Genomic DNA, 12,339 nt, shown 5'->3' with positions numbered 1-12,339 from the left:
TAACTTTGATATAACGCAGAAAGCTTAGCCACCGATCGTTCCCGCAACAACGATCGATGAGCTGAATAGTAGCCCATATGGCCCTATGAAGTGGTTGAAGACTGAGGCTGCCACAAGGACGACGTACGATAGAGCAATTCCGAGCTTCCGGATGGAAGCGTAGGTAGCTAAGAATGATATTCGCCGTATAAATGGTTAATTTGCAAGAAGTTCCTTTCTGGAACAATTCTGAGGGAGCAACTGGGCCTGCCAAGTGTCCGAATGTGAGAGCTGCTCGACACATCCCACTGAATTTGTTCCCTGGGCAACCAAGTTGTCACGGAGCAGGTGAAGGTGTTAAACAAGCGGACAGTTCGGATCATCCCGGGGTTAGGGCACGCAGGCGCTCGGGCCACTGAGTAAACCAGCCACGTACAAACCACGTACGCACCATACGGAGATTATACGGTATCTGAATATGAGCTCCTGATGATCTAGTGTCATCCGATATCGCGTCGACGTGTAAGCATCACGGTTGAGCAGAGGCTATAAGACACGACCGCAACTGTCCGTCTATTCGATTGCACCCTTCAGCCCACTGCAGCACTGATCGCAGCATCTCCGAGGCAGAGGACACACATCAGAAGTGAGTCGCAGCGAAATAATCAGACGGATGATGGTCTAAGCGCGTGCTGATGCTAACCACCACAGGCTGCCTGCTGCACCATCCAGTCCTAGTATCTCACTTACGCACTCTCAAGATCCTAACAGTAAGGCGACAAATCATGTCGTAGACCTCCCAGCAGAGTTGATCCCGCAGATCGCGGAGGCCTGCCTGGGAGACTTTGATGGTGCCCGTATGGCCTCTCAAACTACCCCTTGGATAGTACGACAAACAATTCTGCCCCGCGTGTACGCGACACCCCCTCCGCTCACCAACATCGACGCCATCGCACGCTTCCCAGAACACGTCCGCCGCTTCGTGCGGAACCTCTGGCTCGAGGACCCACGGACCTTCTCAGACGCCTGCACGCGTCAGGCGCTGTGACTCTGGCACACCATCCCCAACCTCGCCATCCTGTATCTCCCGCTTTCGCGGTGGTGCAACTCCGGCGCGTTTGAGCCCGGCGCACGGGCGGCATGCACGCACCTCACGACCCTCGGGCCCGATGTCTACTTCGGCTCGGACGAAATGCCCTTCGCGATCCTGGACGCGGTCACGCACCTGCGCTTCGTGAACGTCAACATCGACATCTTCTTCCACTTGATGTTGATGCTTCGCATGCGTGCGCTCGACTACGTCGCGATCCCTCTGGGCAGCTCAAACCATGAAGAGTGCATGGCGTGCGTCTCAGCTCTGCTCATGCACAAGAGGGTGAAGATGGTCGTCCTTGTGCTCGATCGAGAGATGGAACCAGAGGAATGGGTGGCACGCGATAAAATAGCTATGTCGACTAACGAGAGCCTCTTCGTGGTCCCAGGAGCCCATACGCTACAGGGCGTGCGTACGGAATGGTACACAGCGGTGGCTGACGGCGATGATATCTGGGAGAAAGCGAGAAGAGTGCGCGAGGCAACAATCACGGAGAATCATGACGAGATCCGGAAGCTCTGGTCAGTTCGTTAGCGATTGCTCTGAAGATTTGCACCCATGTCCTGACGGAGCTCCGTAGCGCACTCGGAAAGTCATGCTTTGATGTGGCTAGTCTTGCTTCCCCTGCCGTCGCTTCGAGCTTATGTGCAACGTTCCATTCCCAGATCGTGCCGTGATCACTTGACATTGATTTAAACAGGCTCCGTTATCTTTCAACGGTATAACGTAGATCTATGAATCAATAGAACACATACATTGGATCGAATAACATCGTGGCGTATCGCATAGATCAGCTGTGGCCATACTGAACCTGAGTGTGGAGGCAACATACGAACAGAGCTTATGATATGCTCAGCATGGACGTCACATCAGCATGCAAGTTCTGGAAGATTAACTCAAAGCGACTTCTGCGAATAGAATCACGACACCTGGCTCGGCACTGCCTTCTAAGCTCTCTCTTCATACAGTCATCATAAGTGTCCCCCCCCCCCCTCTTCCCACAATCACCTGTGCGGTTGTGAAATCGCTGAAAAAGAGCCGGCTTGGATATCGCCGGCAGTTCCGAAAGCCGTGTCGATGAAGGGGCAGAGCGCACATTCTAGCAGCAACATATACATTGCGGCTACCGGAGTATTCGACTTGAGCCGAGACAAATAATCTCAGGTCGAATACCGCCGCAGATCCTAAAGATACACCGACTGATATCAGGACTATGAGGGTGACGTGCTTGCCAGGGCGGTCGGAGCTCGAGCGAACCACCTGATGTGCCTGCGAAGTGACGCAAGAATAGACTGCGCAGGAAGCAGGTGCTTACTGGCAGACGAACAGAATTCCATACACGTTTCTGCTGGATGAACTAGCTGTGTACCGGCAAGGAAGACTTGGAACGGGTGAAGAGAACTTGCATTGTAGACAAACAATTGTCGAACATGAGGCTTTCTTCTGGTTCGCCAGAAAGTACAGACGTCGGTGGCGGGCTAGGCACGATAAATATCCGAGAGGCTCTTGACTTGGAAGCGGTACGCATACCACCACGCACCAGCGGATAGAATGCAGATAGTGAAGGCGTGTGTGCCGTATCCTAGCCGACGAGGACCGATATTCCACTTCGCAGTTCTTCACACTGCATGAACGAATTTGAAGACCAACGGAATGAACGCACTGTTCTCATATTTCACTCAATGCTTGAGAAGGTGCAACCCATGAAAGAGAATTCGTTTCTGTGCGGAGAAAGCTTCTTGTACTTGGCTCAAAAAGCTAGGTTCATTCCCGTCATCGTCGGCGCACGCATGGTGCTCGCTGAGATATGGAAGGCAAGTCTGGGGCAGTGATATTGATATGTTCCGCAGCCTCGCTGGTGGTTGATCATCGCTAGAAGCTGTGTGATTGCGTACTTGTATGAGCGAGCCAAAATTCCGGTTGCATGAAGGGAGCTTTGTGACGCTGGCGAGTGATCGTTCACATACCGCCTTCAGCGAGCTCGGCTGCTGCACTGGACGCATGTGAGAGGTCCGACTGTGGCCCGATGCTTCTATCATGGTATGCATATCACATTGGCATCGACGATAGTGAGAGTACGTGCCCATTGATAGAGAACAAGCATGCTCTTGGTCGCGTTTGAGCGACGGAGAACGTGCACTAAATGACGCTGGAACAAGCTCTTGCATTCGGCATAGCATGCTGGCCATCGCGTCGGGTCTTGGACACGTACCATGAGGGCTGCACGATTCCTGGAAAAGGCCTAGTGTGCATACACGGCTCCGTCACGCTCCAATGGGCGAACGCGCGCATATTGTTTCGGTAGATAGGGTCCAATACTCCCGGCGGGCTGAGACAATTCGCAAGAGGCCATCACGAGCACTATTCCAGGAAAGGCTGTCTTATGCTCACTTGAAGTGGGAATGACACGTCGGTAAATCTGTAAGGCAACCGCTCCTCCACCGGCCTGCACCGTGCGATATATGCGCAGTGGCGACACAGTACCTGCTCTGTCATGCCCGTAGTTGGCGGGTGATCGGCGGAACAATCATAGCAGCCGGGCGAATGCTGGTTGGCTATACGACGTCGTCCACATTCGTGTCCCGATTGGTGTCCGAATCTTGGTGCTGAACGTGTTTGATGCGGTCGCGTATTGCGATAGGCGGTGTCGAAACAGACCAGAAGGTGTGGTTGCGAGACAGGTGCCCGATTAGCGTGTCGGCTGCCTCTGGAAGCCAGAGAAGTAGAGGTAAGATGGGAAGGTTTTTTGTGAATGTCCGGAATACGGATGCCTGAGAGGGAGGGAGAGTGATGGTTACGAGAGAGGCGCGGGCGCTGGCGCTGGAGCGTCACCGACCGCTCCACCGCATACGCGTGTATGCACTTTGTAATATTATGATTATGACTGCACTTACTCACCTACCTCATCCTCGCCATTCCGTCCGTTGTTCGGCTTGCCCTTCACGGCCTGCTAGGCGATGCCCAAGCCTACGCTGATACAAACTATCCTCGGCCGTCCATCGCAGTCCTACGCCTTTCCGCCACAGAGGAACTACCACTCGACAAAGTCCGAGCTTGTCCGTGTCGCCACTGAGTACAGCACGTTTGAAGAAGATCAACGTGCGAGTGTCTCCGGTCACTCCCACACGTCTCGTGCCGCAGCGCGTGCATCCCGCACTGCTGCACCACCCGCCCGTCGCACCCGCTCTCTGCGCAGTCAGGCAAGGCCGTTGAGCCCGAAGGCGACGGCGCAGCAACGTTCGCCAGAAGTGAGTGTTCGGCTATACATCTCGGAGACGACAGCTTATCGACTGTCACCTCTTTCCCTTCCTTGTCCCAGCTTCTTTCTAGCCGATCTCTTATCCGCCAAATCGCGTCATCTGAATCTGCAAAGCAAAACCAACGCGAGAATATCGCCCGGCAGCCGCACCACCACATTCGCAGTCTGCCGCCAGCCGGATACATAAGCCGCCCTCCCTCTCCCGGTCGCCCTGTCGACGAGCAGGCCGGACTCGACAGCGAGAGCGACGTCTTCTATACTCCGTCCTCTTCGCTCAATCCCTTGCCTCGTGTCTCGCACGTCACTCCCGAAGTGGTCGACACCATGCACATCGAGCCGCGTGCACTGTCTGCTGCGCTGCGCCCCCTCCGTGCTGCTGGTAGCATGAACCTCAAGTCGACCCCCGCGCCTCCAGAGATCTCTCGCGGCTCATATGATGCTGCGGAGCGGGAGCTTGCCATAACGCCAGGTCCCATTTCACCACTAGATGGCGACGCTGGCCCTGGCTCCGCCTCGGTCTCCCGCACTCCCTCGGACTCGTCGATTTCCTCATGCAGCGCAGTCTCTGTGACCGCCTCCGCCTCCGAACACGATGGAACGTCATTGTTTGAATCTGGAGGAACTACGTCGACACACGTAACGACTGTCGTTGGTTCGAATTCGGACCACCAGCACAAGTCGGAAGAGGAAACGGGTGAGATTATCACAATCGTCTCTAGCTCGAATGCACGCAGGCCCCGCCCCCTTAGCATCGATCTTTCACCGGCTTCGCTCGTACCCCGCAATACCGAACGCGCCGTCCGCCGACACTCACAGCCTGCTCGCAGCGACGAAGACTGGGCAAAAGACGCCCGATGGCTCGTTCCCCCATCGTTCCCAGACACCCCTCCTGCTCGCCCTCGTCCGAAGTCCATGAGTTTCTCCGACTCACAACCTAAAATTTCTCGTCCGATCCATCCAGACCTCCTACCGCTTCCTATTATCCCTGCTCCGCATCATTTCGACCGACAGATGTTCCCTGACTTGACCGGTATTCCACTGATCGCTCCTTCTCGGCCTCGCATCAAGGAGCATGGCTCGAGGAAGAACTCACCGCGCCAGTCCAGGGTGAGGATGTCCGCGCTCTGGGAGGAGGACGAAAGTGAGTACAGCACGGACATAGGTACAAGTAGCGCGGAGCCGAGTCGGGCGAGCACCCCAGCGCCGGTGTCCTCCGTTGAAGGCTATGTTACTGCAGGCGAGCGTAGTGCCACGCCTCCGCTGGGCTGGCCATATGCTGGCATTGGAGCAGGTGGGGGAGGCCCGCGTCTCAAGTCAAGCCCCATACAACGCCGGGCGTCCATGTCCGAATCCGAATTGCTCGCGCAAGTTTCGCGTCCTTCATCAGACCCGTCGCCATCCAGTGCCTCCCCAGACGCCCAACTGCATGCATATGCCCAAGCGCGTCCTCGGCCGAGCCGTCTGCGCTCACTTTCCTTCTCCAATACGTCCGCACCATCGCTCGGCTCGCCCGATTTCCCGACGCTCGCTATCCCCGCACCGGTGCCTGAGCCCTCAGGTGCGAGCAGCGGGTACACCGGCCTGACGTTGCCGCATGCAAGCTACACGCCCAAGATCGGGAAGCCGCTCGCAGATGGACACATTGACCTCGTGCGCTCCGGCCGTGCGCAAAGCAGCATGGCAACAGTCGAGGTCGTGCGTGGGGCTGCGAACTCATCGTCGGCCTTTACTAAGCTGTTGAGGAGGAAGCGGAAACGCGAGGGTGCGACGCCAGCGCATTTGAGAGATACATTGCCCTTGCCCGTCGCATTCACATCGCATGTGCCGCCACCGTCATTTGTGCCTGCGGCATATGTGCTCGTGCAGGTGTTCGCGGCGGGACTGGATGGGTTGGACTCGATGATTGTGCAGGAGAAGGCTGACAAGAGGAGTGTCGCGGCGACGCTGGGGAAGAAGAGAGGATTTGTGCCTGGCAGGAGTATAGTGGGGAAGGTGATGGAGTGTGGGTTCGAAGTCAACAGCGAGGTCTGCAGAAGGGGGGACTGGGTGTTGGGGTTGTTGGATGTGCGAAAGGTGAGTTATCGATTAGCATATGCGTCTTCGTTAGGTATTTGCCTGATATGCTGACTAAATGCGCGTTTAGTGTGGTGCCTTGGCAGAGTTTGTTCTGGTTGAGCGCCATCGTGTCTTCCGCTCTCCGGCGCCGCGTGAGCGGCCGACGTCTCTTTTCCCTCCGCGCAAACGTAAGCATACGCATACACGGACGTTGTCCCTTCCATCTGTTCCTCCCACCAGCACCTCTCCCACAAAACAGTCTGTCTCGTCTTCACCACCTTCCTCTCGTGCACCACTAACCCTCGAAGAGCTTGCTCTACTCCCTCTCTGCGGTCTGCCTGCATATCGCGCTGTACGCACCTTCACTGACGTCATCTCGTCCCGGCGAAATCGCGAAAGCCCGTGGATCCTCATCTTGAATGGGCACGATGGTCCAGGAGCATTGGCAGTGCAGATGCTCGGAAAGAAGAGGGCACGTCTCTGCGTGCAGGTCCCGGAGTCGGCCATGTCTGAGCCAAAGGAGAGCTCAGAGCCATCAGAAGAGAGTTCAAAGACTCCGGGCTCCAGCAGACATGACAAAGTGGTGGCGCGTGTTCGTGGATGGGGTGCGGAGGAGGTCTGCGTAGGTGATCCGCTTGCCGTGCTCGAAACATTCGTGGAGGAGGAGCGCTCATTCGACGGTGTACTGGACACTGTGGGCGGCGTGTTCGTATGGGAGGCGTCGCAGAGGCTTCTGTCGTTCGGCCCGAACCCAGATTCTCCCAGCACGTCTTTGGATGAGCCTTCGACACCAGAGAGCTCGTCCGAGCCATCGTCGGAAAGCTCGAAGAAAAAGAACATCACACTCCCGGTACAGTTCACCACCCTCATGGGCGATGTTCCCTCTCGTGTAATTCCCACCGCGCACGACAACCTGCGTTCTGGTCTTCGCTCCCTTCGGCGCTCGACGGTGACGAGTAGCAGTTCGTCGACGTCAACCAGCCGTTTATCCGGTACTCTCGGCAAGAGCAGAATTAAACGAATCATCGGGTACACCTGGGTCAGCGTCGCCTCGGACGTCGAAGAGGGCGAGGACGTGCGGTATACGCTTGGTGCAGTGGTGGAGATGGTCGGAGGCGGCGCAATCCGCCCGTGGGCGGGTCAAGGGGAGGACGATGAGCGCGTGGTCCCGTTCGAGCGTGCGCCGGAGGTATTCAGACGCGATGCGGTCGGACCAAGGGGCGTGCTGAAGGACGGCGGGACGTGTGTCATCAAAATCGGCGGCGCATAAACTCTGCCTGCTATGTCCGCTTACATCATGCTGACATCTCCGTGGCTTCTTGACATGCATTCATCTCCGTGCCTCATGACCGGTAATCCTTATTCCTGTAGCTGCATGATTTCCCAGGATTCCCCTCGATTTCTTGATGTCCTCGATCTCACTCGCATTATGATTGTTTTGTCTCATAGCGTTTTGGGTTCATTCCCCCGCCACTCCCTCACATTTCATCTATACCCAGACACACAGAGACATTGGCAATAGAACATCATGACCTCCCACAATGTAATATAGCGATGCATGTATATATAGCGATGCATGTATATAGTAGCGATACTGGATAGACCGCCTTCAGGCCTGACTTAGAAGAACTTCTTGAAGTCATAAGCCTCCTCGTCGTCGTTCGTCGATGCGGTCTTCTTCGATGCTGCATTCGCGGCCTTCTTAACGGCAGGGGTATTTGATGCCTTCTTTGAGGCTTTTGCCGCTAGAGCTGCCTTCGGTGTTGGGGACACCTTGACTTTTGGTTTGGTCGAGGGGATATCGTCTGCCTGGGTGTGGGTCCTTGCCTTGCGCGCGGCCGCATGCGATTGGCCACCTGCAGCAGAGCGTGCTTGTTTCGTTCCCTTCGGCTCAGGCGCGAAGGCGACCTTCTTCGCCGGTCGAGCGAGTACTGGTGCCGCTGCACGTTTCCTCTTGCCTTTCAGTGCTGGTCTCGCCTCCTCGTCCTCTTCACTCTCGTCCTCCTCTTCATCGTCGTCGTCCTCATCGCCACTTTCTTCTTCCTCATCGCCACTCTCCTCCTCAACGTCTATGCTAGCATCTTCACCTAGCGGTTCATCACCCTCCTCACCCTCATCTTCATCTACGCCGCTCCCGTTCCCGCTGTCATTCGACCCGATCCACGAAACATCCAACACGACCCGTCTGCTCTCCGACTCTCCGGCCTTGAGCTTGACGATCCCTCCCGCCTTGCGCATCTCCTTCCGGGTGGGCAGGCGCGCGAGGATCTCATCGTCCTTTGCGTGTACGTCAGCTAGGGAGGCGGGGGGCTCGACCGACGTGGGGGAGGGCGATGGGGCCATGGTGTAGCGCGGGAACTTGCCCGTGCTCCAATCGCGGAGAATGAGGCGGGAAGCACCCGCAAGGTCGAGCATGCTACCCTAGACGTAGTTCTCAGTGGCACAATCCTATCGCGACGACCGTAGATCGGTACTGACCTTCTTAATAAAACCATTCGAGCGAGCGACGCCTGAGAGGAAGGCGTTCCCATCACCCTCTGTAAAGGCAGGAAGGTTGTAGAATAGCATCAGGTCCTCGCGGTCAGCACGAGACGCAATTTTAGCCACTGTTCCGTCAACATCAGTATGACACGGCACGCAGTGGAAGCCCGTAGGAATGGAGACTGACCGACAAGTGCTGGATCTTTTAACCGATCGATCCGCCCTCGGTTTCTCGTGAGGATATCCCCCGCGCGGAGTCGCTGCCATTCTTCCTCTGTCTCTTCTGCGGGAGACTGCCAGGCGAGACCCGGCGTGTCGATCAAGCGGATCTGTTTCCCATCAAGGTCAAGCGTCACCTCCTGAGCGTGCGTGGTAGTCGTAGGACCGTCCAGAGCCCCAGAGGCCAGCTTGTACGTGGGAAGGACGGCCTTGCGGAGGAGAGAGTTAATAAACGAGCTCTTTCCTGACTATGCACCAGATTAGGGTCTGCACGGGTGGACGATAAACGCTGGACGCATACATTCGTGACGCCAACCACGGCAACGACCAGCGGTTCGTCGTCAGTCTTTTCCTCTGCCCATTGACGAAGAAGTGCATCGACGGATTTTACTCCCCACGCATCGTCCGCGCGCTCCTTTTCCTTTCCTTTGCCAACGTCCTCAGCGGTCGATGGTAGGAAGGCGGAGGCAGAACGGAATAGCACAGTAGGATGCTGGCCTCGGAGCGACTGCACCCAAGATGATACCGCCTCTCGAGGGCATGCATCTGTGTGATATTAAGTTTCGGATTCGCGACCAGATGAGGTGCACACACCGATTTTATTAAGGACAAGAGCTGTCTTCTTCCCGTCCGAAAGCTCATCAACGTGCGAGCTTCTGCAGCGTAATGGATCACGAGAGTCCAAAACTTGAAGGACGGCATCTGCACTGTCCAGCACGGACTTCAAATCAGGCAGCTGGGGATCCAGGAGCATAGGTGTATCCTCTTCGACCTCAACAGCAGATGGGACGACCCGTCGTTCGGTCTGCTCTTTCCTACTTCCGCTGAGTGTCCTCACACCGTCGAAGCTTCCCTCAGCCTCCGCAGCGTCCTGACCAGCTTCCTCATCTCCCTGCGCTTTCAGACCCTTCTTCTCCTGTTTCCTCTTTTCCTTCTCCTCTGCGCCCTTTCCCAAAAAGTCAGGCAAGGAAGCTCGGGAAGAGAGCACTAGAAAGCATACCCGTCTGCGCTCTTCCGCAATTTCAGCTAGAATCTGGTCCTTGTAAGGGAAGTTGTTCGGAATGCCAGGATCTTTCTCATGTTCTGTAGCCTTGATGAGCTCTGCACCGCAACTGAATGACCACTCTGAACGTACTGCTTTTCCATTGCGGGTTTTTCTTTGCCTCCTTCTTCCTCTTCTTATTGGTCTCGGCCGCCTTGTGCTTAATTTTCTCGCGCTGGTTGGTCGAACCGCGCTTGCTTGTCTCTGAAATATTTGGTCAGTCCGCCGCTCCATGAGAGATTTCAGATGTACTCACTTTTGCGGATGCGAGGCATGATGGCGGGATGAAGGAAGGGTTGACGTTGTGGCGGCCAATCAGAATGTCCTGAGCGCCCTTGCCAAAGATTGCGATCAAACTGAACTGCAACTTTGCTCTCGGTTTGCTTCCGTCAATTGAACGAACTTGCTCATTTCCGTCTTTTATGCATTGCTTTTGTTGATTGATCCACGGGCTGTTGGTTGCCAATGTGCGACCTCGCGACCACAATTGCGCTGCTCTCACGCATGTGATCATCTGGGTGCAGCGTGTCTATTGTTACGGCCCCATTTCGCTAGAAGCCTCCGCTTACGGCCTGCTTGAATGGGGTTTACTTATTGTTTCCCTTCATATGAATACTACTGCGACTAGCAGTGCCTCGACAGGCCCCAGCGGTCCTCCCCGTTTTCTACCTCCACTGACTAGACATTCTGCATACTGTATTCGACGTTCGACTGTATCGATCTACTATCTATCACCGGCCTAATCTCTCACCATGTCTCATTCTGTTATTCGCTTCCCTCCCCCACCGCCTACCAGCAACAACCTGACGGCCGAGCAGCGCGCTCAGCTCATGCGCACCAACAAGAAACTCGGGCAGCTGCTGGGTAGCACGCCTCATGTACTCGATTTCTGCTACACATCGGGTACGCGCTCGGATTATCCACAATGTCATGCTCGCTGACAACGTACTCTGCACAGCCTCTTCGCGTTCAGCCACGCCCGTTCGTGTGACCGAGAGCAAGCCACTGTGGAACGTTTTCAAGAAACGCGGCCGAAGCAAGTCAACTCCCAGAGTAGTCGACGAGGACGATGAGGACGAGGACGATTTTGTCCGCGTTCATGCTCCACCACGTCCGAGCACGTCCACTTCGTCTGCCTCCTCTGTCAAAAGCCACGGCTCTGTGGACAGTGAGCGGCTATGGCGGACTCCGTACCGTCCCTCGCAGCTCCCCCCGCTATTACAGTTAGTCCCACCAAAGTCCAAGTCCAAGTCCAAGCCAAGGCCTGAAGCCGTTTCCTCTTCTCAACACGAGGGTGAGGATGAGGTCTCCGCACCAGACTCGCCTGGTGCGCCTGCGTTCAACATCACCTCCGACGCCGCGATGCGCCGCAACAAAATGCTCCGCCTCACTCGCAAGCTCGGTGAGGGTGTCCCCGTCGACCTCGTCTTCCCTCAGCAGACAGATGCAGACTCAGAGGACGAGATAGAGACCCCGCTCCCGGAGACACCAGCATCAGACACGAAACTTCCCTTCTCCTACGCGTTGCCCACTATCAGCGAGGATCTGCCGTCCGAGCCTCGCTCTCCCCTCCGTCACGACACAGCGTCCCAACCTCCGCGCAAGACCAGCTTCGCGAGGGAGTACGAGCGGCTTCCGAGCTATTACGATGCGGTGCGCGTGGTCGACGGACCCGACGAGCACGGCGCGGGCGTATGTGCCGTTGCACCACCGCCGCCCCGCAAGGAGCGCAGGGGACGACGTTCCGAGCGTTCGGCAAAGACGAGCAAAGACGAGCAGATGGTATGCTTGGGAGTCTCCGCCAGTGCTGGTATGAATGGGAAGGGGTTTAGTCGGCGCTGGGTCAGAGGTCAGGTACCATACGACCAGATCGTTGCGGGAGCGTGGACTCCGTGGTAGAGGGCTGAGATACCTACTATTTAAGTGGACGACAATCCGCGCGGCTGGCCCGCAAGGAGATGCACCAATTGGGGTCATGCGGATGTACCTCTCAGTTGCTCCTCATCTCGTTTTTTGGCGCCTCCTACTGTACATTTTAACTTCATGTAATTGTGCATGATCTAGGACATTCGCCTGCAATATACCTTTATTGTCACGATACCTGTCATGCTGCGCACGTAGTGGCTGTTCTATGGTAACAGTTTGCGATCCGTCTCAACGGTTGTGACTGTCAATTATGTGGCCCGGCAAGCCGTCAAAGCCTATCGCGAT

The 12,339-nt window shown here is 56.1% G+C and overlaps 6 protein-coding genes across 6 annotated transcripts; 4 read left to right on the top strand and 2 right to left on the bottom strand.

The window, feature by feature from the left end:
- Nucleotides 1-682: 682 nt before the first annotated feature.
- Nucleotides 683-2,072, top strand: LAESUDRAFT_808213 (uncharacterized protein). The gene is made up of 2 exons (XM_040914046.1): nucleotides 683-1,593; nucleotides 1,653-2,072. The coding sequence occupies exons 1-2, from the start codon at nucleotides 1,172-1,174 to the stop codon at nucleotides 1,747-1,749; spliced, it is 519 nt and encodes a 172-aa protein (XP_040770153.1). The 5' UTR covers nucleotides 683-1,171; the 3' UTR covers nucleotides 1,750-2,072.
- LAESUDRAFT_718925 (uncharacterized protein) lies at nucleotides 823-1,072 on the top strand. Its single transcript, XM_040907532.1, has one exon. It carries the CDS (start codon nucleotides 839-841, stop codon nucleotides 1,025-1,027), a length of 189 nt encoding a protein of 62 aa, XP_040770154.1. The 5' UTR covers nucleotides 823-838; the 3' UTR covers nucleotides 1,028-1,072.
- Nucleotides 2,073-2,512: 440 nt separating the features above from the next.
- Nucleotides 2,513-3,405, bottom strand: LAESUDRAFT_718923 (uncharacterized protein). Its single transcript, XM_040907531.1, has 2 exons — nucleotides 2,613-3,405; nucleotides 2,513-2,550 (listed from the first exon to the last, which is right to left on the bottom strand). The coding sequence occupies exon 1, from the start codon at nucleotides 3,259-3,261 to the stop codon at nucleotides 2,752-2,754; it is 510 nt and encodes a 169-aa protein (XP_040770152.1). The 5' UTR covers nucleotides 3,262-3,405; the 3' UTR covers nucleotides 2,513-2,550; nucleotides 2,613-2,751.
- A 1,250-nt stretch (nucleotides 3,406-4,655) lies between these two features.
- On the top strand, nucleotides 4,656-7,656 carry LAESUDRAFT_733278 (uncharacterized protein; the record flags this gene model as incomplete). Its single annotated transcript, XM_040910415.1, has 7 exons — nucleotides 4,656-4,967; nucleotides 5,004-5,105; nucleotides 5,148-5,472; nucleotides 5,494-5,622; nucleotides 5,719-6,404; nucleotides 6,475-6,612; nucleotides 6,646-7,656. 7 exons carry the CDS (start codon nucleotides 4,656-4,658, stop codon nucleotides 7,654-7,656), a joined length of 2,703 nt encoding a protein of 900 aa, XP_040770151.1.
- LAESUDRAFT_766146 (uncharacterized protein) lies at nucleotides 7,541-10,403 on the bottom strand (the record flags this gene model as incomplete). Its single annotated transcript, XM_040913761.1, has 9 exons — nucleotides 7,541-8,654; nucleotides 8,676-8,807; nucleotides 8,865-8,992; nucleotides 9,055-9,334; nucleotides 9,388-9,632; nucleotides 9,681-10,032; nucleotides 10,087-10,169; nucleotides 10,222-10,332; nucleotides 10,385-10,403. The coding sequence occupies 9 exons, from the start codon at nucleotides 10,401-10,403 to the stop codon at nucleotides 8,007-8,009; spliced, it is 1,998 nt and encodes a 665-aa protein (XP_040770150.1). The 3' UTR covers nucleotides 7,541-8,006.
- Nucleotides 10,404-10,503: 100 nt separating this feature from the next.
- LAESUDRAFT_739990 (uncharacterized protein) lies at nucleotides 10,504-12,308 on the top strand. Its single transcript, XM_040911054.1, has 2 exons — nucleotides 10,504-11,031; nucleotides 11,087-12,308. Exons 1-2 carry the CDS (start codon nucleotides 10,881-10,883, stop codon nucleotides 12,025-12,027), a joined length of 1,092 nt encoding a protein of 363 aa, XP_040770149.1. The 5' UTR covers nucleotides 10,504-10,880; the 3' UTR covers nucleotides 12,028-12,308.
- The last annotated feature ends 31 nt before the right edge of the window (nucleotides 12,309-12,339 follow it).

Source organism: Laetiporus sulphureus (genome assembly GCF_001632365.1).
Source record: "Laetiporus sulphureus 93-53 unplaced genomic scaffold LAESUscaffold_1, whole genome shotgun sequence".
NCBI lineage: Eukaryota > Fungi > Basidiomycota > Agaricomycetes > Polyporales > Laetiporaceae > Laetiporus > Laetiporus sulphureus.
Note: the sequence above shows the minus strand (reverse complement) of the source record. Positions and strands in the feature narration are given on the sequence as shown.